We start from the raw sequence: 24,350 nt of genomic DNA, 5'->3' as shown, positions 1-24,350 counted from the left end.
ATTGCAAGAAAAAACATTTCTGATGGAAAATGTTTTCTTAGGAAAATATTTTCTTTCTATGATTCATATCTGTGACTATAGTTATTTCATATATATTGAAGGCTCTCTAAGTTAAAAAAAAAAAAGAATAGGATGTAAAAAAGTGGCAACTTTTAGAAATATTTTTCCTTTCCAAACTTTTCCAAAAAATTCTTACAGTCCAAACAGGGCAAGGAAATCTAAGGAATGCACCCACTTTAGATTTCATTGTCCAAACCCTTTTCTAGACATTTTATCCTTCTTAGAACAAGCAATCCCTCTCCTTCTCTTCTCAAATAAAACCAACCTCTTGTAGCACCCATTCAAACACTTTTCCTTTCATGGGTTCCTCTCTTTCTGAATTTTTCTAGGGTTTTGAAACTAGGGCACTCTTCCTCTCTCTCTAAAATCGATTGATCATCTCTCTCTCTCTCTCTCTCTCTCTCTCTAAACTTGGCTTTCTTCATGACAACATCTATAAAGAACAACTACTTACCCCCATCTCTAGTTTCAAATCTCCAACAAGTTCTAATAACTAGAAAAGAAGGCGAAATCGAGCAGTCAAAACCCCAAGAATCAGAAGGTTCTTCTTCTGAAATTAGTTCTGTAGAGATGAATTCAGAAAAAGATAGTTCAAAACCAGTTGTTCTCATCACAAATGGGGATGGATTCGAAGCGCCCGGGCTCACGTTCCTCGTGGACGCACTAGTCCAGGAAGAACAATTCAATGTTCACGTCTGCGCCCCAGAATCGTAGGGCTGTCCTTAATAATTTTTTCTTCTCTTTTTTAGTTAGGGTTTTCTGGGTTTCTTATTTTTGATGGGTTTTTTTGTATGAAGGGATAAATCGTTTTCTGGGCATTCAGTTACGCAAAGGGAAACACTTGCAGTGAGCTCTGTGGATGTTAATGGTGCCACAGCTTATAAAGTTTCTGGTATGATCACCTTCATGTGGATTTTTTTTTTTAATGTTTCAGATAATCTGGGTTTGTTTAATCTTGAATTAGGATAGTGTATTGCTGGGTTTATGATAAGAATGAAATATTTTGTGGTAGACTGTGTAGCGAATTTTTTGGATGATTATTTGATTGATAAATTGGAATTTTGATCAGTTTTCATTTTGTTTTTATTTCTAATTTTTAAATTTAAGTAGTTTTTACTTATTGATAATTTTTGGGATGTTGATTGGTGAATAGGAACTCCTTTTTTGGATGATTATATCAATATGATTGATAAATTGGAATTTTGACCAATTTTTACTTTTGTTTTTATTTCTTATTTTTAAATGTAAGTAGTTTTTACTTATTGATAATTTTTTGGGACTTTGATTGGTGAATAGGAACTCCTGCTGATTGCGTCTCTTTAGCTTTATCAGGAGCATTGTTCTCCTGGTCGAAGCCTGCTCTGGTATGAGTCTGTGCGTAAATGCAATATAGAGCATAGTTACCGGCTTACTATCTATCATTTGTAGTATACTGATGATGTATGACTGTGATTTGATATTCAGGTAATCAGTGGAATTAACAAGGGATCGAGTTGTGGTCATCACATGTAAGTATGAAATGTCTTTTTTTGCTTTTTCTTAATTTTCATCTCATAAGTGTTTTCATAGATTGATAGAAGCTCAGTGCAGAATCTACTCCTACAATCTGGCATCTGTGTCATTGCACTCTTATTATATTTTTTGTATTATTAATTTCAAAATCTTTTTTTTTTCCAGTTTCATAGTTTGTTTATTATGTTAATTTCTAAATAGACATAAAATGTTGATTATCCTTTTTGAAGTCCCACTCATAAAAGCAATTGTTTGGTTAACTTCATTGCATTTCTATGATTGCATTTGTCCCATGTTTGCGTTTGTTTTTGTATGTTTCATCTTGTCTTATTACATAAGAATGCATGCAGCTTATACTCAGGCGCTGTTGCTGGAGCTAGAGAAGCTTTAATCTGTGGCGTACCTTCTCTATCAATTTCGTTGAATTGGTGAATGGAAACCTCCTTGTTAAATGTGGTATTTTCTTTTTTTCCTTGTATTTTCTATATATTTATTTGTGACAGATTTGTTTGAACCTCTCGTTAGGAAGAATGATGAAAGCCGTGAAAGTGATTTCAAGGATGCGGTTGATGCTTGTCTACCATTAATACGTGCAGCCATTAGGGATATCAAGGAGGGCCTTTTCCCTAGCAGCTGCTCATTGAATATTGAAGTTCCTACCTGTCCTTCTACAAACAAGGTTTTTTTTCCCGGATTTTCTAATCTTGATTTTATTGGCAATGTTGAACATATATTGGAACATCCATGCTGCATTGGTCCAATTTTTGCTAGCTGATGCGCTGTTATGTTATAGTTAATGCATACAAGTAAATTATGCTTTTGTTGTCATCATTTAAATCCCATTGAAATTCTCCTTGTTTATGTTCTGATCATATCCGTATCTTTTATGAGTTTATATTCAATTACTCTTACGTTCTTTTTACATGCTTTCATTTTCATTCCTGCTGAAATGAAAACCTTCGGTTGACGTGTATAGATTTTTGTAACTCGTTCAGATAAAATCACGATAATTTGGGGGCGATGGTATTTTCACCCCACCTTATAACGTGATTTGTCGTCAAAAAGCGTTAAAGTTGCCCACTTTTCACGTCAAATCACGTTATAAGGGGAGCGCATGCGTAATGCAGGGCGAGTGAAAATATCATCTCCCTAATTTGGAAAAATTTGAGATGTTTGTGACCATGTTCGCAACATTACTTCCTTACATTTCTCGGGTTTCCTTAGGGCTTTGGTTTTCCACTTTTGCACTATAAGTGAATCTTAAATGGGTTTTTATTTTATTTTATAAAACTTCGTTTAGGTTGGTAATTCTAATCAAATATTGAGATTTGAGAGCTTAAGATCTATATAATCTAACTTTAATTATAATTAAAGAAAACTCCTAAGAGACCTCTAGTTCTATACATTATAAAATTTACAAAATATCCATCCTCCCTTCATAACTTTAGTTATGAATTTAATACATAAAGTAACATCGTATTCCTAGAGCCATAATAAGGGTGGCCCAATGCATGAGGCTCCCGCCATTGCGGGGTCTGGGGAGGGCTATATCCATCCTAGAGCCATTCCAAAAAAAAAAGTAGTATTCCTAGATTTGTGAGAATACCATTTTTTAATGATAAATATTTTTATTGCTGAAAAGTGGGGAAAACCCCCACGACCGAGATGATCAATACAAAGGAGGGAAAAGGAAAGCTACGATGGAAACTTCCATGGATGGGGTCGGCTCCCATCCATCGACCTGATGAGAATACCAATGTCCTCTTAATACCTAAAGGCTAAAGTAGTATATATCTTTCCCATTAAATGGTCAATCAAATAACATTGAAGTTACTCTGAATCTTTCCTGATAAATCATCTAACCCCATTCTCTCATAGTGACACCTAATAAGATGAGACCTTCGAGATTGAATCATTTTCTCAATGCTGAGAGTACTGAACCAAATCCCCATCTAACCAAACTAGCAATATCCCAGTGTTGAGTATGATCTATTGGTGATCGCTCACTGTCAATTGGGTTGATATAGTGAGTTGGGAGGAAAGGTTTGGTATGAGCTTGTGAGAGCAGTCTCAAACCCACGAGTGGTTATTCCAAATCGTGGTGGTGTTGGCATTTCCTTCTACAAGGAGCAGTCCATTTTGGAGATTGCCTTGAGCTTGAAGGATTGCCGGCCAACTGAAGGAGTCAATTCTTGATGGCTGGGCTTCAAATGAGGGATGTTTATAAAGAAATTTTGCATGAATGAACTGGAACCCAAAGGAATGACCAGTTTGTAACAGTATGTCATCCAAGCTCTTTAATGAATGCGATATTCATGTCATTAACTTTCTAATCCATAATCCAACATTGTGTTTTAGCCTACAAATTTATTCCCAGACTCCTAGCTTATCATATGTTTTTCCTTCTCATCATTGTTATTTCGAAGAAATTGATGTTGTTGTTGCTCACACTTAGCTAAGAGCTAAGATGGATCGAGGTACAACAAAATATATCATATTTAGCTATTCCAATGGTGATTGATTTGATGAGGGTTAGCCATTCAATGGCCTACCAATCAGCCTGCCCAAAATTAAAGTCCATTGATTTCGAGAGATCTTATCGAAGAAACATTTAAAGCCAATTTGCTAAGACTTTTGACAGGATACAGTAAGGGACATTGCAGAAGCTTTGTTCAGAGTAAGTCAATCCTTGTAGCTTGGTATGGTTTTGGGATGAGTGCAATGTTTGCATCGTTCATCATCTCTCTTAGCTAGATACGAATGCAGACACGGGCACGAGGATGGAGATATAGATCGACATTTTCTAAAATCTACAATACAAATATGAATACAGAAATGGTGTCCCATACCAATATACCATGAGATAAGACACAAGGCATGTATAAATAAAATGTCATCTCTAGGCCCTTCTTTCTTATTAATAAATTATTGTGATTAAAAACCCTAGATTTAACTTCGAAGAGCGAACTAATAGTAAATTTAAAATAGCATCTATGAGGCTCACATGTTCAAAATTATAATTGCAAATATGTGACACTAACTAGCAAAAAAACAATATAATTAATTTGAAGTGAATGACATATATTTCAAACATTATAATTATTTTGTCCAACAAAAAAATCCAGAAGTGTTCAAGTATGGGTATTGGTATTGTAGTTTGTCAGACACAGCATGTTGGGCCTACTGACAGTTGTGGACCCATATTATGCCAATTTGGCTTGGTAAAGTGTGACATTGAAGCCATCAGGGCCATGGACTTTAGATTTTTTTTATGGTATCGAGACATGGGATTTATCGCATCCCATACCTCTTCCAGAGTGATTGGTTTTGTGAGACAGGTGTTATCTTCTTCATTTTGGTCGTGGTAAAAGATTGTATGGTGGAAAGGGAGTGGAAGGGAACCTGTTATTATAAAGTTTTTGGAAGTGACCTAGAATAAGATCAGCAATTTTACCAGCGTTTCTGCACGTGAACCATCTTCTCCATTAAGCTGGTTGATGTAGTTTCTTCGTCATCTACACATAACGAGCATTTGATATCCTTGATGTGTGAGCAGTGAGCGTTTTGTTCTGATGGATTTCCTTTTATTTAAGTATTTGGAGTTGGCATAGGGGGACCTTCTAATGAAATTTTAGCTTTTGGTTTTGATGGTCCAAGGCTAGGTTTTCTTGCAGTCTACTAAAGTCTTTGAGGGTTTGGCGTTGTTGGTGATGGATGTTACCAAAGGTGCATTTGTTCCAAGTTTGAAAGGTTGTTCGTGAGTGCGGCAGTTTCCGACGCAGAACAAAATCAGGGGATCCAACTTGAGGTTCTTCCCATGCTTGAGAGAGTTTTGGATCGGTATTGAGAAGATTTTGAAATGATGGTTGCAACAACCATTGATTCTCAAAACAGAATGAATGATGACATTTTTGTTAATGATTTGGATTCGTATTGAGAAGATTCAGACAATGGTCTGATGCCAACTAAGAGAGGTGTAGAAGAGTGGATTCCAAAAAATCATGTGTTCCAAGAGTAAGTGGCGAGGCAACACTAAAGACTTACAGATGAGGTTGCCTCTCAAGTCTCACAGATGAGGTGATGATGACCAATTGTCCGTGTCAATCATGGACCCTTGAATCCAAGATCGATCAACCCTAGGTTAATGGCTCGGTTGAGACCTTGGTGATGGTGCGCCGGGTAGATGGCTCCTCCCAACTTCTCATCATTGCCAAGGATCACATTAAAATCACCCAGCAGACTATATGGAAGATTATAAATTTGTGTTAATAATTATAATTTTAGTCCAAAGAGCTGGGTGGATATCAGGGTTTCTTCTAGCATATATTGTGAGGGGATCCACAGAGATATGAATGGCATGTTGATCGAAGGAACAAAAACTAAAGTGATTTGTGATTGATCCTAGAAAAACCATACCACCAGATTGCCCTTGTGAAGGACAATGTGGTCAGTGAATCTATTGGACATTTGTTTGTGAACTAATATAGTATTGGCATTTAGATCTGAGTTTTAGAAAGACATAGGACATCTGGCTTGTGGAAGTCAGTCATGGTGTATAAAGCATTCCACAGAGCCAATCTCCTATTCCCTCTAATATTCTAACACAAACTTTTCATTGATGGGCGAAAGTTATGGGGACTTGCCTTCTAGTGCCATTCATGGCGACTGAAGCTTGGCTTGTTAAGCTTCTGATCTATAGTCCACCATTGGTGCTGTTCTTTTTTCTCAATTGAGTGGCGTGATCGCATGATGAACAATACTAGTGCCATCTTCTCCAAGAGGCCTCCAATTTGTTTGCTTGCCCCTTGCCATGTGCTTCATCTTTTGCTTGCCTCGCCTGTGGGTCGATTCTGTGGCGGAGGGAGGGAAAGGGATACACAGGGCCCGGAGGATTGCATGGCTTTTATGTAGATAAGGGTAGTTATTGGGTGGAGAGGACAGGAATCACTGGATCGTGGCATGTATTGGGTTGGGAGAAGATGGAGGTGTCTGGTTTTGGAGTCAGGCAGTGGTGTGTACGTCCGTGTTTTGGTTTGGTGATGGTAGATGTGCTCTTTATGGTTGTCGAGTGGGTGTAGGGGAGAGGCTTGTCTACAACAATATTTGCAAACTCTCTTTGGAATGACCAGGATTGCACTCGGGTGCTGTGACTCTCAATGCAAAAGCTTCAGTGCAAGGGTTGTCTGGATCGAACCCAATGCTTGCCTTGATAATTGGTTCTCCTTGTCATTTCCCCAAACTCAATTTGCACTTCCTGCTGTGATTCTCTTAAAGTCAATCATGGTTTTAAATTTTGGGTTCGGCTAAAATTTCGGACTTATCCGAAACCGAAATTTCGGGTGAAATCTGGTATTGGCGCACGAAATCCCTGATTTTTGAGACAATTTCGATCGAAATTACCGAAATTTCGTTCGAAATTGTTTGACGGAATAAAGAATTATTATTTTAATATAAATTTCGACGAAATTCCTTAAATTTCCGAAATTTCGAATTAAATTTGGTAAATTTCGGGAATTTTGGTTTCGGTACCATTTCGTTTCGGTCCTTATCGAAATCTGAATCCGAAATGTAAAAAAATAGTCTCAATACCGGCGTTCTAATTCTTATGGTACTACATTTGTGGGCCTTGGTTACTCTTGGTTGTCTGGATCTAGAACGGATCAACGCTCAACGAGGTGTCAGATCAACAATCAGGCTTGCTAACCGATCCTGGTTCACATGTCCAAAAGACTCAGTAATGCTGCTGATGACTGTAGCAGCTGGAGTAGGACGTCCAACTATCTCGTTTACCCTTGGCTTTCCAATGCTCGACCATAGGACGATGAAGCCCGAATCCATCACCCAACTTAATAGGATGCAATAAGGATCGGTATCCGTCAAAATTGAATACATCTGATCTGTATCTTCATTTTTGGCATTTGCTTTTGCCGCTATTTGTTTGCGTGTTGGTCTAAGAAGTGCTTTTGACCATAAATCTTTTTCTATATTTCTCATCACAAGGGAAATGTAAATTTTAAGAATTCTAAGTTTTAGATGTCCCTTTATTCCTTTTATATGCCGCATCAGAGAGAGAGAGAGAGAGAGAGAGAGAGAGAGAGAGAGAGAGAGAGAGAGAGAGAGAGATGTTTGATTTGTTGTACGGGAGAGATGTAACCAAGTTGGTTTAAACTATTTTAACCAGTGTTTAAAAATGCGGTTTCGACGCGGAATGCGGCCGAAGGAAATCCTTGTCGACTCGACGCGGACTCGGTCAAGAACGCGGTTGACGCGGCCAACTCAGATGAGCCGTAATTTTTTATAAAAATAAATAAATAATTCAAAAAATAGAAATAATGTAAAAATAAGTATTAAAGTATCATTAGTAACTAAATCATTAGTGAAATGGATCATATTTTTCTACAAAAAATGAATACATTATATTTGACAAAAATGCAAAGAGTCGATATGGTGACAAAAAGGAAAAGAGCCTAAGATAGCCTATGATCAATACATGCATTGTGTTACATTAAATTCAAAATTTTACAAGGGCTTCCGCTCAGACAATTTATTCTCGATGAATATAAGAGTAGGCACATCAGTAGTGTGGATCATAGCCACTCTCGTAGTGGCCATATGGAAATTGATGGATTCTTTGGTCGGTGTAATTATGGTTATCAATCGAGTTACTCTCAGAATATTCAAGAAATATGCCAAATGTGTTTATATTGTGCTGCCATGTATAGCCAATATTCGGATCCATCTCTAGAGCACCATGCAAATCATAAGCGTCAACGTCCCCAGTGTAGTGTTGATACGGATCACGGTCATCATAATCATGTTGATCATCAGATCCAACAAAATATTCATGACCCGCAGCGTCTCCATGCGCATCAGGGTTGGGCTCATCAACACCTTCATTATAAACTGCAAAGTCACCTCCGTCGTCTCCATCACCATCATCATTATCACTAGGCTCATCATTTATGCAATGCTGATGTCTATCAGAACTGTCACTTGACCCACCTTCATTTGTCGGTGACTCCTCACATTCCATCTCTTTTCGTCTACTTGCCTGAACATCTAAAAGTGGTGGTTCCTTCTCAACTAACCATTCCTCAGCATTTTCTTCAGCAAAAATTATATCCAAATCGATTGGACCTTTGGGACCACTTCTGACATTTCGTTCTCGCAATCTCAAATTGTAATGGACATACACTAGTTTTTCCATCTTCTTCACTGCAAGCCTGTTTCTCTTCTTTGTATGAATGTGAGCAAATGTACTCCAATTGCGCTCACATTCTGAAGATGAGCAAGTTTGGCTTAACACAATCACAGCAATCCTTTGCAATTCAGGATGCTTAGTACCATGTAAACTCCACCACTCCGCTGTATTTAATAAAAAAGTAAAAAATAATTATTCATATAAATTTGATAGAATCATGTCAAATAGCAATCATATGTTATTTACAATTACATCGTAATAAATTACCTGGGTCCATTGCTGATTTGGATCTCAATGCATCTTCACTCCCAAAATTACCAATAACATCGCGAAACTCCGCAATCTTATAAATAAAAAGAGAATGCATCAGTAATACTACATAAGATACTATTGAATCTAATGAAAGGAATTTATAATAAATTATGTTTGATTGGTAAATATTTATACTTGAATTGATGCGTTCATTTGCTTTGAGGAACTTGGCTCCAAGCGGTTGATGCACTTTAATAACCCTTCCATAATTTCCGGGTGATTGGACATTCTACCACCATACTGAAATATTGGATTTAAATAGTAGCCTGCAAAAGTTAAGTTAATCAGAATTTTCAGATGTTTTTACCAACAAAATTCTCAACATTACATTAGAAAAAACTAGCTTTTATACCTGCTGCATGAAGAGGGTGATGGAGTTGCGCTGCCCATCGCTTGTCAATGATATCCCACAACTTTTTGCATAAGTTTTTCGTTAGTTTTTGTATCTCCTCCTTTGAACGATCGATAGCTTCATATATAAACCCCATAGCAGGTCTTTCTTCCGAATCCACCATTCTTAGCACGGTAACAAGTGGCTGTGTGACTTTGATGATTCGCTGAATATTTTCCCAAAACTTTCGATCTGTTATAATTTGTTCAACCTCTCTTCCATCTGCCAGTTTTGCATAGCGGGATCCATTCCATTCTCTCGAAGCCAACAAGCTTTTCAACCCTGCTTGACACTCATTTATGCTAGAAAGTGATAGGTATGCGGTAGCAAATCGTGTGACAGCGGGCCTAATAATATCTTTTTGACCAGTATGATGTTTCATCCAATTTAGGACTTGTGAATGATTATAAATAAATTTTGTTATCTTTCTTCCTTTCTCAATCCACTCTTTTAATTCTGGCAAGTCTCCTATCTCCTCCAGCATTAAGTCAATGCAATGTGCCGCACAAGGGGCCCAAGAAAGATTTTTTCTTTTCTCCATCAATAGTCTTCCAGCTGCTTTATAGTTCGCTGCATTATCAGTTACAAACTGAACAACATATTTTTCTCCAACTTCTTCAACCACTTTGTCAAATAGTTTGAATAAATATTTTGCGTTCTTCTGCTCACTTGAAGCATCAATGCATTTAAGGAACACTGTCCCTCGAGGACAATATGCCAAAAAGTTTATCAGTGTCCTTCCATTGATGTCTTTCCAGCCATCGGCCATAATTGTACATCTCGATCTGTCCCATATTCTTTTAAAGTCATTAACATATTGTCTGACATCTTCAACCTCTGCATCTAATATGGGACCTCCAAGTTCGTACGGAGTTGGTGGATTAACTCCAGGTCCTACTTGTTGCGCTGTTTCTATGGCCGCCCTATAGTATGGATTGGAAGCCGCATGAAATGGTAGTCCGGCAAAATAACATAGTCTTCCCACCACCCTGCCCAACTTCTTCTTCAAGTCTTTCTCCCATGCTGCTCTTAAAGTAGGTTGTCGTGATGGGGGTACAAACGTAAGTGGGTCTAAAGTTCCAGTCCTTGTAGGAACCTCGTGATAAGAGGCTGAACGAAAACCTCTGCCCGTACCTGCGGGCCCTATCGCCGATGGGCCAACATCAGAACTTCGTGCTGCCACAAATGGACCAGCATCAGACCTACGTCTAGGTGCAAATGACGGGTCTGCATCTGACCTACGTGAAGGTCCTGATGATGGGCCAGCTCCATCTCGTGCGATGCGTTGTGCTTCCATTTCCATAAAGAATGTACGTTGACTAGCTTTCCTCGCCGCACGCATATCTCTATCTAGCATGTCTTCTTCTTGTGTGCCTCGTTCTTCAGCAATCTGTTCGTTCACGTTCTTTACTGCTTGTTTCTCCTCGTTATAATTTTCGAGGGCAGCTCTCATTTCTTTCATCACTTGTTCAGGCACGCTTGGACACCCGGCAACGTTGCCATGTAACTTAGCAAGATGATGTTTAAAGCTTGTTTCTCCTCGTTATAATTTTCGAGGGCAGCTCTCATTTCTTTCATCACTTGTTCAGGCACGCTTGGACACCCGGCAACGTTGCCATGTAACTTAGCAAGATGATGTTTAAAGCGATTAATCCCACCGGTAGTGATTTTGTTACAATAAATACAACGCACAATTTTTCTCGATGGTGGATTCGACATCGTCCCATGCTCCCATGCAGGATCAAGCGGCATTGAGTGTCACTATATCTAGAAAAGTGTAAAAATAGGAGATGACTGTCATTACTAAAATAAGGGATTAGATTATATGAGTTTCTATATGGTGTAATCCCCTATAGTCCATTATTTTTCAAGAAGTACTATATGGCTTAAAATATAACATGATCCCAACTGTCCATTGGATGAGCCACAATGTAAATGCATTGTGGCCCAAAAATATTTACATAGGATGATCCCAACCCTCTGATCTATAGAACTTTCCATAATATGTAGTTATCAATAGATTTAGGATCATCTTGTGGCAATCATTTTTTTGGGCACAACCTATTGATGTTTTGACCCAACAAATAGATGGTTTGGATCATCCTATGCGTGAGCCATACAAAAAATATACCAGATTTATTATTTTTCAAGAAGTACTGTAAGGCTCACATTTAGACCTGGGAAACGGGTGGGTCGGGCCGGGTCAACCCGCGGGTGATGCGGGTGCAGGTCCACGGGTCGGGTGAGGAAATGACCCGCATTTTTGGGGTCAAAATTTAGGTGACCCGCGGGTGGGCCGGGTCAACCCGCGGGTCACCCGCTAATATGCCGCAGATATGGGGATTGTAATAATTATTCTGATTTGACAGCATCTGTTTTTTCCGTAATTGTCATAACCTTCTATATTTAATTGGTATTTTTTTGGTAATTTTACAATTTTATAACCATTTTTAGGTAATTTTTCATTTAAAACTTTATAATTTAGCTATTTTACTTTTTTCTGTGTAATGATTACTTTTTTTCGTTTTTTTCGTTTGCTAGCAACATTCGTCAGGTGCGTATCTTTGCACCACGATGGCCACTTGCCGAGAAATTGCCATAGGAGAAGCTTGGTAGCAAATTCTTATAAAATAAAAACAGATGGAAATATTATCAACACTACTGTTTCTTATGAGCGCACTCTCACTTTATTAAAAGTATGGTATGGCCCACACCATAGGATGATCCAAACCGTCCATTAGATGGGCCATAGCCTAAATAGGTTATACTCCAAAAATTATTTCCATAGGATGATCCTAACCCTCCAATCTGAATGTTAGAGGGTTGATCCTAACCCTCTATGGATCGGAGGGTTAGAATCAGGCATGGTGGATTCACAATCCACTGCCTTGATCCACTTGGCTACATCCGCCCCTCCTCTCTCTCTAAAGCTAAAGGAGTCAATCTCCTTTAAATGATACAATTTCTACCATACAATTAATTATTATTGTATTATGGGAAACATGCTCAATATCATTTGATTGAATAGTTGCCTCAGCTCCTTGTTGTTTGAAGAAACCCTCCACTTCAATTGGTCTTACGTTGTCACCTATCAAATGGACGGCTCAGATGATCAAACCAATTAAAATAGATATGACAGGGGATTATCCAACGGTTTGGATTATCCAACATTAAAAGTTTAATTGCAGCTAACTTTTTCATAGAAAAATGGGTAGCCGCTAACTTTTTCATAGAAAAATGGGTAGCCGCTAACTTTTTCATAGAAAAATGGGTAGCCGCCCAGTACACCTATGCTATGCTATGCTATGCTATGCCTGTGTTTAATAAATGGCATTAAATGGGTCTGGCTGTCAAAGCAATTTTGATTTTTTTTTCCTTTTTTTTAGGGAAATGTTATCAGCACTATTGCATTTTGATTCGGGCACTCCTCACTTTATTAAAAGTTTAAAACTATATGTGCTCCATTTTTTACTCGGGACAGCCACCTCAAGTGTGTTTGTACTTTGTAGCGTTTCTTTAACTTAAAGGGGCTGTCCCAAGTAAGAACAAGGGCCCTCATTTAATGCACTGTACCCCATTTTTCTTTCTTGGGACAGCCACCTTCATGTGTTTATGTCTGTTCTTTTACAAAGATGGGGGGCTGTCCCAGGTAAGACAGGGCCGGATGTATAATTTCCCTAATAAATACTATATTGTAGGGTTTCATACCTTACCAGATAAGAACTAGAAAAGAACCTTTCTTCTTCCTCCTAACAAAGAAATGCACGAAAACCAGAGAATTTTTCTTCTTCTGCCGAAAATTGAAAGCCCAACTAGTAGGAAACCCCGCAAGGAGGGTTTATCATAGGCTTTAGATGTGGGTTTGCTTCCACAAAAAGAAAACAGTGGATGAAGGCAATGGCAAAAGGTTTTTGCACAAGAAACTAAGGGAGATTGAGCTTTTCTTTGGATGAATAGAAATGTGAGACATTCAACACAGATTGATAGGTATGAATCGTATCATTTTTGTTGAATAAATCAAGCACGGATCTTTCTTTTTTTTTGTCTTTTTACGCCTTAGATTCAGAAATATGTTTTGGGAAGATCAACCAGTGGGAGAAGTCACGGATCGCCAAGATTCTCCTGCTAGTCGATCCCATCCAAGAGAAAAGTAATATTCGTGTTTGACTCGGCCCGGACTCGCCGAGTCTGCTACTCCGAAATGCGGTCTTCACAAAACCGAGTCGACTCGGCCGAGTTCCGTGCCGAGTCAACGAGTTTTGAAACACTGATTTTAACATTGTACTAAAGGATTCTTACCCATATCCCCTACTCACATATTGGATCCTTGTCATACCCGTATTCCAAGATTTTGAAACTTGGAGGATCTCTGTGCCAGATCCTGTCAGTATCCGATACCCGCACTCATATCCAGGTAACATAGCTATAGACCATGTATCATATCTTTCTTCCACATGACTGTCTACCTAAGGAGTGGTTTTAGAAGAGAACTGAATCTTGGGGCAGAATTCATGTTGGTGACCATCCCACCCACAGTTATGGCAGATAACTGGGATGCACTCATAAGAAAAAAATTGCCAAACTGGGACCTAAGAAGGTGACAGACGGAATGGTTTCTTTGAGATAGATTTCTATACAAACACTAGTGTATCAACCTTCAGCTGTCTCCTTACTGGTATTGGCAGTTGTCTTGAATGTTGTAGATTCCATTCTCAAGAGTCTACTTATCTTTTTTACAATAGCCCATACGGATGATTCGGTCCATTATTCTAATGCAAGGGTAGGGAGTTGCAGCCACATAGGGGTCATGGTGATAGAATATGCCGCTGGCTTAAAACTTCAGAGACCATCTTTGTGTTTACAGATAGGTATCTCCTACAACCTAGGGGCCATACGAACTGTGCAGACCAAAAATCTTCTCTTACCAAAAATGAAGGCATAAAATCCTCTGTCCAACTCGAGGATCTTTAAGTACCCTTCTGGTTGCCATAGTTTGATTACTTTGAGCCTTTAGTACTTGAGACTCACCTGGATGCGGAGCAGTTTGTCAGTTAATATGTACTTCCATGCTTGGATGCTATGATGTAGGTCTTCCTGGTGCTATATAATTGACTACAACATCTCAAAATCTTTGTTGGCTCCGAGAGAGTCTGTCCATGACCGGCAGCTTTGGTGCAGCTGGTGCCATGCAGGACATCAACATATGACATTGCATGTGGCTGATCAATCGATCATTTTTGCAATCCCACATTACTGGTGTTTGGGCTGATGTGTTTAGAGCATGCATTAATATTGATTTGCAGCTGGCTGTCAGTTTTTTGGCTGTTTGGTGTTAGGTTAGGGTTTTCAGATGGTGAGTGCGTGTGTGTGGGGGGGGGGGGGGGGTGGGTGTTGCTGAAATAGTATATTGCTCCAAGTCTGCATCAATTATTCAAGCCTAAACTCTATGATATAGATTTTAGGCCAAGCGCAGTATCATTGTGTATGCAAAAAAGTTCCATGGTCAAGAAGATGATATGGCAATTTGTTGTAATCCCCTACATTTCTTCACACATTTATCACATCCTAATATACGATCATAGTTTTAAATTTCCACCAAGACCAACACGGAATGACCGAAATAATCCCCTACATCATAATGACAAAGAGAAAGGGGGATAAAGGGTCACCCTGACGCAACCCCCTCGATGGCTTAAAGAAGCCTTTTGGTGATCCACCCATGACCACCAGGTCACAATGGAGCAACCTTACCGTTGCACCAAGGCTCGCCCTCTACTTAAAAAGCTATGATTTGTGGACACGGACACATGTGTCGTATGTCGACATGGACACGAAGTGTTGGACACGGCGAACCCCCAAAATTTAGAAACGGGGACACAACTAAAATGGAAAGTATATATATGATACAACGGCAAATGCTAAAAAAGAGTTTATAATAAAAGAAGAGTTACTATTAAAAGAGATAAACACAATATGCAATAATAAAACAGAATGTCACAGTTGACACGGCATAAAAACGTGTCCACACACCCATATTAAGTGACACGGAACGAAAACGTGTCCGCACACCCACATTAAGTCTAGCACTTATAGCAGTACATTTAAAAGTGTCCAAAGGAGTGTTGACATGGGTGGACACGCGTCGGACACTGCAGGACGCGTGTGTCAGGAATAAATTCGAAGTGTCGGCTAAATCATAGCTTAAAAGACACCTAGAAACTTAAAATTTATACCTTGAGATGGTCCCCAACAAGGGACCACGTCCAAATGGCTGCCTCCTCCTCCAGGGAAGCTGAAGCTGAACTTTGATGGTTCAAGTCTCGGGAACCATCCTCAGCCTGGCAGGTATTGGTGGCCTTCCTTAGATCAGCCACGGGTGATACTGTTTCTGTTTTTTTCGGGTCCAATCGGGACCAAAGACATGATTGAGGGAGAGGTTCAGGTTGGTATCCCTGGGTCAGGCTGCTCGATTCATCGCAGCTGGGTTTGATGATAATTGAAGGAGACTCCCTTAATGTGGTAAGATGGTTGAGAGATGAGGCTAGTCACCCGTGGAAATTCTCATTTGTCGTTGAGTAGATCCAAGATAGGTTGGAGGGTCATAGTACAATGATTTCTCATGTGTGGTGGTCAGCCAACTCCGAGGCAGATGCTCTTGCTTGTTCTTAGGTGTCTAGGGAGTTGATTCTTTTGACTGGCCACCCTCTGACGTGGTGACACCCTAGCTGATGCGTGGATCAGAATCATAGGGGCTCTGCCCAATTCTTTTTATATAATTTCTCACTATTAAAAAAAAAGTATCAGCCTCTTATTATATATGTGTGTGTGTGTGTGTTGACGTCTTTTTCCCTCACTTTTTCTTTTCGGTGACAGTGGGATTGATTTATCTATTTTGACCTAGCCTAAAAACAGAATTCTATCTTGTTGTCACTAAAATTAGAAATGAAGAAATATTAGGTTTAAGGAATTTATATGAGATTATGACTAGGGGTGCAACTCAGGTCGGGCAGGTCGGGTTTTCCAAAACCCTACCCTACCCGAGAATTATCTCGGGTCGGGTTGGGTCGGATCAAATTTTTACAGAAAAACCCAAGATTTGTAAACCGGCCCCTACCCAAGATAGTTTCTCGGGTCGGGTTTTCATTTTTCACCGTAGGATAATTACTAATTTTAAAGATTGTGGAAAAGAAAAACAAATCTTCACACTAACAATCTCTAAATTTATGTCGTCAAGTGTATAAATTTAAGGACACTATATTTTCATATAAAAGACATGATCACCTCAATGAAAACAATTGTATCAATATATTGGAAAATGATTTGCTATGTTATTCGAGAGATATTTAAGAAAGTCACAGTACACCCATATGACTCGGGTCGGGTTTTGGGTTTTTTTTCTTTAAACCCGGCCCTACCCAAGATTGAGTTGGGTTTTCCAATTTAAAACCCGGCCCTACCCAAGACCTATGATTTCTAAACCCGACCCATGTTATTTTCAGGTCGAGCCGATGCGGGTCGGGTAAAACCCGGCCCAAGTTGCAACCCTAATTATGACCATTTTTATTATCAGGTTTTATTTTTGCAAACCTAAACTTAAATTGGTGATGGAAATATTAGCCTCCATATTATACTCAATTTCTGGCTAGGACATATCGAGTGACTGATATAGATTATGAAAATCATTGAACAAGGTAAATAATGACTTGAATTAAGAGCATATGAAAGCATTCAAACACTTCTAGCAAAGCTATTCTTACAGTTATTGTTCATCAAAACATGTGAAGGTGATCATGTCATACTGGCATGAGAATGTTGTTTGCTTACACAATTTAATGGCAAACCACAAGGATGTGCATGGGTTGAGACATAAATTATCTTGCTGTTTTTTTTCGTACCAGTGTTTATTTTTGCAAACCTGAACCTAAAATGCGATTATATGGTTAGGCCATTGGTTTTAAATTTCGGCCGAAATGAAACGAAATGGCCAAAATATTTCGGTTTCGGCCATGGCCGAAACAAAATTTACATGAAGTCGTTTCTTTTCAAGATTTCGATGAAATTTTGCAAAAATGCCGCCGAAATTTCGGTTGAACTATTTTTTTTAGCCTCTTTTACAAAATTTCCACCAAAATTTATGAAATTTCCACGAAATAGCTGAAATTTACACCGAAATTTTAGACATTTCGGTTGAAATTTAAAACAAACAAAATCATTATCATTTTTTACATGATTTCGGTTGAAACCTAAATATTTCAGTTTCGGTGGTGGCAGAAACCGAAATTTGAAACCTTGGGTTTAGGTGGCTTCTACTTTTGAAACCAGGAAAAGAAAGGCCAACTCTGTGACTATGAAACTTTGGGAACTGGGTGCAGATTTCTCTCTCTGCAGTAGTAATACCACTTTCATGGTGTCAATATTTGCAAGTTTCAAAACTGCAGAAAATTTTACTCACTTTCATCGGGAATGTCCGTCAAAGAACTGCATTGAAATCCCAGGGGTGATGGCAACCTAAGAGGAGGGTTAATTGGGTTTCAAAAACTTTGCCAAAAACAAGTGCTGAATTCAAAAACTAAATGGCAAGTTAAACCACAAACCACAAAGAAGTAAAAATGAAATGCACAAACCAAAAGAGATAGAGAGAGATAGAAAGAGTGCACCGTGATTTTTAAGTGGTTCGGTCCAAGCCTAGGACCTACCCCACTCTACCAAGACTCTTGATGGCAATGGATTCCCTTAACAGAGGGGAATCAACTTAATTACAAACTCTGGAGAAAGCTACGTGCCTCCAACACTTACTCTTGAGATGGCTCCGCGTCTCTTCACACTCAAATACACTTCTTGAATGTTGAAAGAAAGAAAAGCAAAATCCTCACTAGGGTTACAATGTAATGAAGAAGATGTATAAAGTTAAGCCTATGATCCAAATCCTTAATCTAAGATTAGAGAGGCATAAACAAGTTTCTTCACTTTTAAATATGTTCAAATATAGCTTGGGAGTCTTAGAATTATGTTTAGAAAAGATTGGAACACACACACACACGCATGTGTGTGTGTGTGTGTGTGTGTATATATATATATATATATATATATATATATATTATCTATGTTACATAAAAAAACTAGCCATTATAGACTTTCCAACAGATAATTCGGAAGTCCCTCGGAAGCCATTCGGACACCCGACCAACAAGCCGTTTGAAAAAGACAAAACTGGAAAATATGCCTTCGGATGCCTGTCTCGGAGATTTTGAGATCCTCGGGTAACTTTTGTTTGCCATGTTTTGTCGTCCGAACAAAATCTTTGGACTCTGGTGCCCGAAGACAGTTTTCCAGATTTTCAGGGTTAACTTGTAAAATCCATATCTCCTTCATTTCTTATAGGATTTCGACTTTCTTGTGCTCTACGGATATAAGAAGGGGATCTATCTGTTAAAAATATTTAAAAATTATTTGGACTAATTTTCCTATGATTAAGGTTAATGGACAACTAAGTATGTCCCAATTTGATACTTGACTTTTGCTTACCTTCTGGGCTTTTGGTTGATTTTACCTTACTCTTTTGTATTATTTGGGACCTTATTAGGACTTATCTATGCCTCAATAAACCTAATCTAAGGATGGATCTTATACATTCTAAAATGGACTCAAACACACTTGATCTTCTCTTGAATTCGCCTCTTCAAGTCCACCATGCTCCTTGGATCTCCAATGACTTTGGCACTCCAAATATGATCCAATTAGAGTTTATTGGCCTCGATCAAAGCTTCCTTGAATGCACATTAATAAGGTCTACAACTATAGACTATTAAACCCATTAGTGATACAAAATCACTTGTGTATGGAATCATCAAAACAAGAAGGAAATGCCAAGGGGTGGGGGAACCATTGGGCGTACATGCTTGCTACTTGATGATAGTATCTATCTTCACATACACATGATTGAATTATTTGCAGAAGGGGTAAAAGGAAAATTTGTTGTTCTTGCCAATCTTCATTTCTTAAAATATAATCTTGTACATTATGTATTGGGTATCTGGATCTCTGTTTTATCGTACTTTTAACCTGCCCACCTTGTATTCTTGTCTCCTGGTGACCTAGAAATGATGAAAATAAATAAAATTGTGGATGCGATGGCAGTCCCATTTTATATCTAATCTAAAATGAATTGTCTTCCCAGGAATGGGACCGGAAACATAATCTGAAAATTTGGAAAAGAGTAAATTAAGGGGATATAACTGAGGGTGTGAAATAAAGAAGAGTGAGGAGATGAGCTGGCTTGACAGGATGCCTCCACATCATATGTTAGAAACACGTTGAGTTTGTGGTGCTTGCATTTGTGCACATCTGTAGTTAAAAATTTATGAAACATGAAGTCTCTCAGTCTTCTTGTTAGTTCAAAGACTGAATAAGCATTTAGAATACATCGATTTTGATGATCATTCTGATAAAATAAGGTAAAATATGTCTCATTTTATAGTGTCTTTGTATACACTTGTTTTCCAACATGATTACAACACCAACTTTTAATGCCCAAAGCAACTAAATAGTTTATTTAGACACCTTATTTCCGTGCTCATTTATTTTTGCTCAAGTGTCGAGCTTCAGTACGTATTGTTTTTGTGATTAAATGCTTTTCAGTGATATCTTCCTGCTATTGTCTGCCCCTATCCTGCTGATTACACCTGTGCTATTTTCTTATATGGTTGTGTTCTATTCTTGCTTTGGCAGGGCTTCAAAGTCACCCGGCAGAGTCTATGGAGGTCCGCTCCAAGCTGGCAAGCTGTCTCAGTAAGCAGGCACTCTTCTGCGAGTCATTTCATGTCCAACCATCAAAGTCTTGGCATTCAGCTTGCACAGCTCAGCCGAGATGCCTCTGCCGCTGTGAGTTTTTTATATAATTCATTATTCTGAAATCCCACTATTTGCTGCTCTTCATATTCTAGAATCTCATATGCATATCAGAGTTCATCCTCCAAAACTCTATGGCTTCCAGGGGGCAGCACGACGCCTCAATGCACAAAGAAAGACTGTGGAGATAGAATCGATCGCAGAAGCAGGAAAGACTGATTCTCAACGAGGAACTGTAAAAAAATACTTCCGTGTAGAGGTACTCAATTTCTAACCTTTGCCATCCATTTGTGGATGCTTAAACTTCAAAATCATGCAAAACCCACACGGGAATTGTGTTTCTCTTGTTTACCGGGAATTCCTGACGCTAAGTAACAAATATCGTTCTTGGGAATTTCTCGGCTAGGGAAAATCTCGGGATATATTAAATTTTATTTTTATTTTTTCAGGTTTATATAGGAAAAAAATGATAAAAGATAAAATTATTTAAAATATATAAAAGTATATAAATTAAGAAAAAAATAAAAAATAGAAAAATATTGGAAAATTATTATGATATTTTCACAGAAAATGAAATATCGCTATATTTTTTAAATTCTCTGGATTTTTCTGGATTTTGTCGTTTTATCAAAATGGCGCGATAAAATCGCTGTATTTTGAAAATCTCGGAGATATTTGTGACGTTGCCCTAACGAGATATCTACTTCTATAAACGTATTCTGTTTTTTTATTGGCAAGAGGTTCAGTCTTTGAGTAAAGGTTTAGAGAAATAAGATAAACTTGTGAGCAAACACATTTGTTTAAATTGCAGTTCTTGGAGAAGGAGCAAGACGAAACTGATGAGGATCTTGATTTCAGAGCACTTGAAAACGGCTTTGTGAGTTATAAACCTTCCCTGTTGAAACTTCTGCCATTCAGATTCTGATTCTTTCATTTTCTCTGATTTGCAGGTTGCAGTAACACCTCTCTGCTTGCCGTCGCATGTTGAGTCAGAAATGCAAACCTCAACATCAGACTGGCTTGCTACTGTTTTCGCGGGAGCTGGATGAGCTTCCTTGAATCGACAGGGCCGGTAAATTGTATACAAGTCTTATTTATTTGCAATTGTTGAGAACACATGTTAATTTCTGATTTTTTTTCCGTTCTTTTGTTCTTAACTTTTAAAAGAAAATTTGTTCTCCAGCCATTTCTCTCTAGAGATACATGTATCCACCCTTCAACGTAAGTCTCGGCAGCTGTACAACGTCTGCCTGTGATCAGTCTTGCTTGTTGAACCTTTGGTTAGTTTGAAAACTAATTGTTGTCTTTGGGTTTGGGGTTTTGGGATGTTTTTGTAGGGAGATGATAAATATATAGGTAAATGTAATTGCAGATGATTCTCTCTCTCTCTCTCTCTCTCTCTCTCTCTCTCTCTGCGCGCGCGCGAGAGTGCATGCGCACTCATGCACACTTGTTGAAATATCTATCTTCATCATCTTTTCAAGTACTATGAGCTCGTGTAAAGATAATATACATGGTATCTGGAGCAAGGTCAGGACAAGGAGGAGGATTTAAACAAGGTGTGCAACTAAGGTTGGGCAACTTCAATGGTTTACAGAGGATTAGAACATGATTAGGCGATTAGTGGCTTTCGACGTGGATGTGCACAATTGAAGTAGAAATCAAAGAAGAAAGAGAGACGTAGAGAGCATGGGAGTTGTTGTGATAAAGAGAAAAAATGAAAATATTTTCTTCTTCTGCTCAAATGTAGGCACCAATACATGTGCCCACTTTACTATGCACTCCAATTAATAACTATATGAAATGCAAGTTACTAAAAAGCGAAACCATTAGCCCTGTGTGTCATAATTAGAAACTCAGTACATGGTGCTTGGATTTAGAAATTTTAAAATCCCGTTGACTCTTCACATTGCAATTAAAAGTGGGCCCACCTTGAATTATGCTAGAAGGGCCCCCTACAAAGCATGGTGACAAATCTAAGAAATGTAATTGGCATTACCACCATCTTTCTATCTATAAATCCAACAAATCAATGGTTGAGAAATAGAATTCCTTCTTTTTGTCCCATCAGAGACGACTCCTCCTTTTTATCTCATAAAAAAGGTACCACTTCTGAGTAGTAGTGCGCATCCAAAATAGTAGTCCCTACTCCCTATGTTTATAGTTGGGCCCACCACCAATTTCACTACAAGTGGGACCAACAAGGCAAAAACCGTGGTCAGGATCTAACGACCATCATTCCACTACACTACACACACTGTGTACCATGCTCTACACGTAGAGATCATCTCTTTCCTCTCCCCACCACGGGAATGAAGCCATCTCAACCGTCCGTTCTTCTCAGTGGCAAAGATTTTCAATGGGGCTGGATTTTGATGACGATTGCAGATCCGAGTCGGATCGGTGACACGTCATCGCTACCGATATCCTGAGTCGTAAAAAATCAAAAAACACAAAACCGACAGTACAATCATCCGCCCCTTTCCGTGTCCGCCGGATCGTGATGGGCCCGACTCGGTGAGTCGGTGCCGTTGCCTTTCCGCTTCCACGTGCCTAGTCAACGGTATGCCACGTGCTTCCCGCTTCAGGACAAAATTCATCGTCATAAAATTCCTGGGAAATGAAGTATGTTTTCCTGTGTGTATAAAATTGAAGGAGGCAAACAATTTAACTGAGATATTTATACACGGGAAATGATATTTACACTCCCTTTTTGTTTATCTTTTCCTTTAAGTCATTTTTAAGAAAAGGCAAACAAAAACTAATTTTGGGGTAAAAAATGATTGTGGGATGATATTTTCACCCCCCTGCAGTACGCATTCGCCCCCCTTATAATGTGAACAATGGGCAACATTGTGTGGGTGATCCAAAGCATTAATTAGATGGGCCCTCACATATATACGGTGTGCCAAAAAAGTCAGCTCCTCATGATCATCTCAACCCTTCGATTGTGGAGGTAAAAATGGACAGATATAAACCTTCACAAATCTGTCCATATTTTTGCCTCCACAAATCGAAGGGTTGGGATAATCTTATGGGGCTTTTTTTTTACGCACACCCTATCTATGTGAGGGCCCACCAAATGAATGCTTTGGATCACCCAAACAATGTGGCTCCGACTGTATTTTAACACTAGGGAGTAAATAAGTTATCTACTCTATGCTCTGTTTGGTTGCTGGTAGATGTTGGGAGGATTTGGAGAAGAAGAAGTCAAAGGGAGATTAAAAGGAAATCAGTTAACGGGGAGATTGAGAGCAAATCTAAAAGATGTTTGGTTTGGCCAAGATTTGCCGAAGATTTGCCACTTCCTAATAAAACTCAAAAGGTAAGATTTGCCCGAGAATTTCTCCATTTTTTTCTTTGATTTGGAGAAATTCAACAATCGAATTTTGAGGGTTCCACATCAGCCGACAAGCGCCCGACATTCCTAGTGGTCAAACTTCCCAATTTCGCTAAATTCCCTACCAAACACCCTTCAGCGAATCAGTAGAATTAATTACATTCCCTGCTATTTTTCTAAAAAAAAAGGCAACAAAACATAGCACTAGAGAGTAGATAAGTTATCTTCTCTCATAATATTTTATGGTTTTACCTGAAAAAATGATTTAACAAAACATTGGAAAATTATTTTCAAAAAGCAAGAAACATTACATTTGTCCTTTAGGAAGTGATATTTCCACCCCCATTTGCAGCACTCTCACTCCTTTTGCTTGTCCTTTCTTTAAAATTATTGCATTTTCATTTTTTTCACCCATTTATTTGACTTTTAGGAAGAAACAAACAAAAGGGGTGGAAAGAAGGGAAAGGGAGGGGGTAGAAATATCATTTCCCTTGTCCCTATTCTAAAAAGTCAAGTGCTTTCCTTTAATAATGATTCTACGATCCCCATTTCATGGAGAAGTAGAATACTGAGGAGAGTGACAATGAGCTTCGGGCTTCGTCATCTACAAGTCTTGTGGGGCCCACAAAAGATGGAAGGATCTATAATGGTGATGTCATGTAAGTGGGCCCACCATTTCATTGTCG

General features: G+C 38.7%; 2 protein-coding genes across 4 annotated transcripts; one reads left to right on the top strand and one right to left on the bottom strand.

The window, feature by feature from the left end:
- The first annotated feature begins 231 nt into the window (after positions 1 to 231).
- On the top strand, positions 232 to 21,700 carry LOC143846784 (uncharacterized). 3 transcript variants are annotated; one of them, XM_077355348.1, is made up of 11 exons: positions 232 to 770; positions 858 to 952; positions 1,357 to 1,424; positions 1,525 to 1,568; positions 1,923 to 2,000; positions 2,098 to 2,251; positions 20,205 to 20,357; positions 20,470 to 20,583; positions 21,136 to 21,201; positions 21,275 to 21,396; positions 21,508 to 21,700. In XM_077355348.1, exons 1-10 carry the CDS (start codon positions 484 to 486, stop codon positions 21,371 to 21,373), a joined length of 1,158 nt encoding a protein of 385 aa, XP_077211463.1. In that variant the 5' UTR covers positions 232 to 483; the 3' UTR covers positions 21,374 to 21,396; positions 21,508 to 21,700. The 3 variants fall into 3 exon arrangements, with proteins under 3 accessions (XP_077211463.1, XP_077211462.1, XP_077211461.1); XM_077355347.1 differs by having other exon boundaries at positions 21,492 to 21,700; XM_077355346.1 differs by having other exon boundaries at positions 21,275 to 21,700.
- LOC143845828 (uncharacterized) lies at positions 7,240 to 10,929 on the bottom strand. The gene is made up of 5 exons (XM_077354232.1): positions 9,438 to 10,929; positions 9,221 to 9,351; positions 9,041 to 9,116; positions 8,239 to 8,937; positions 7,240 to 7,553 (listed from the first exon to the last, which is right to left on the bottom strand). The coding sequence occupies exons 1-5, from the start codon at positions 10,927 to 10,929 to the stop codon at positions 7,240 to 7,242; spliced, it is 2,712 nt and encodes a 903-aa protein (XP_077210347.1).
- Positions 21,701 to 24,350: the final 2,650 nt, after the last annotated feature.

The sequence above is a fragment of the Tasmannia lanceolata genome, unplaced genomic scaffold (assembly GCF_043159265.1).
Source record: "Tasmannia lanceolata isolate RefF3 unplaced genomic scaffold, GAP_Taslan_0.1 ptg000015l, whole genome shotgun sequence".
NCBI lineage: Eukaryota > Viridiplantae > Streptophyta > Magnoliopsida > Canellales > Winteraceae > Tasmannia > Tasmannia lanceolata.
The sequence above is the reverse complement of the archived record's forward strand: the minus strand, read 5'-3'. Positions and strand labels throughout refer to the sequence as shown.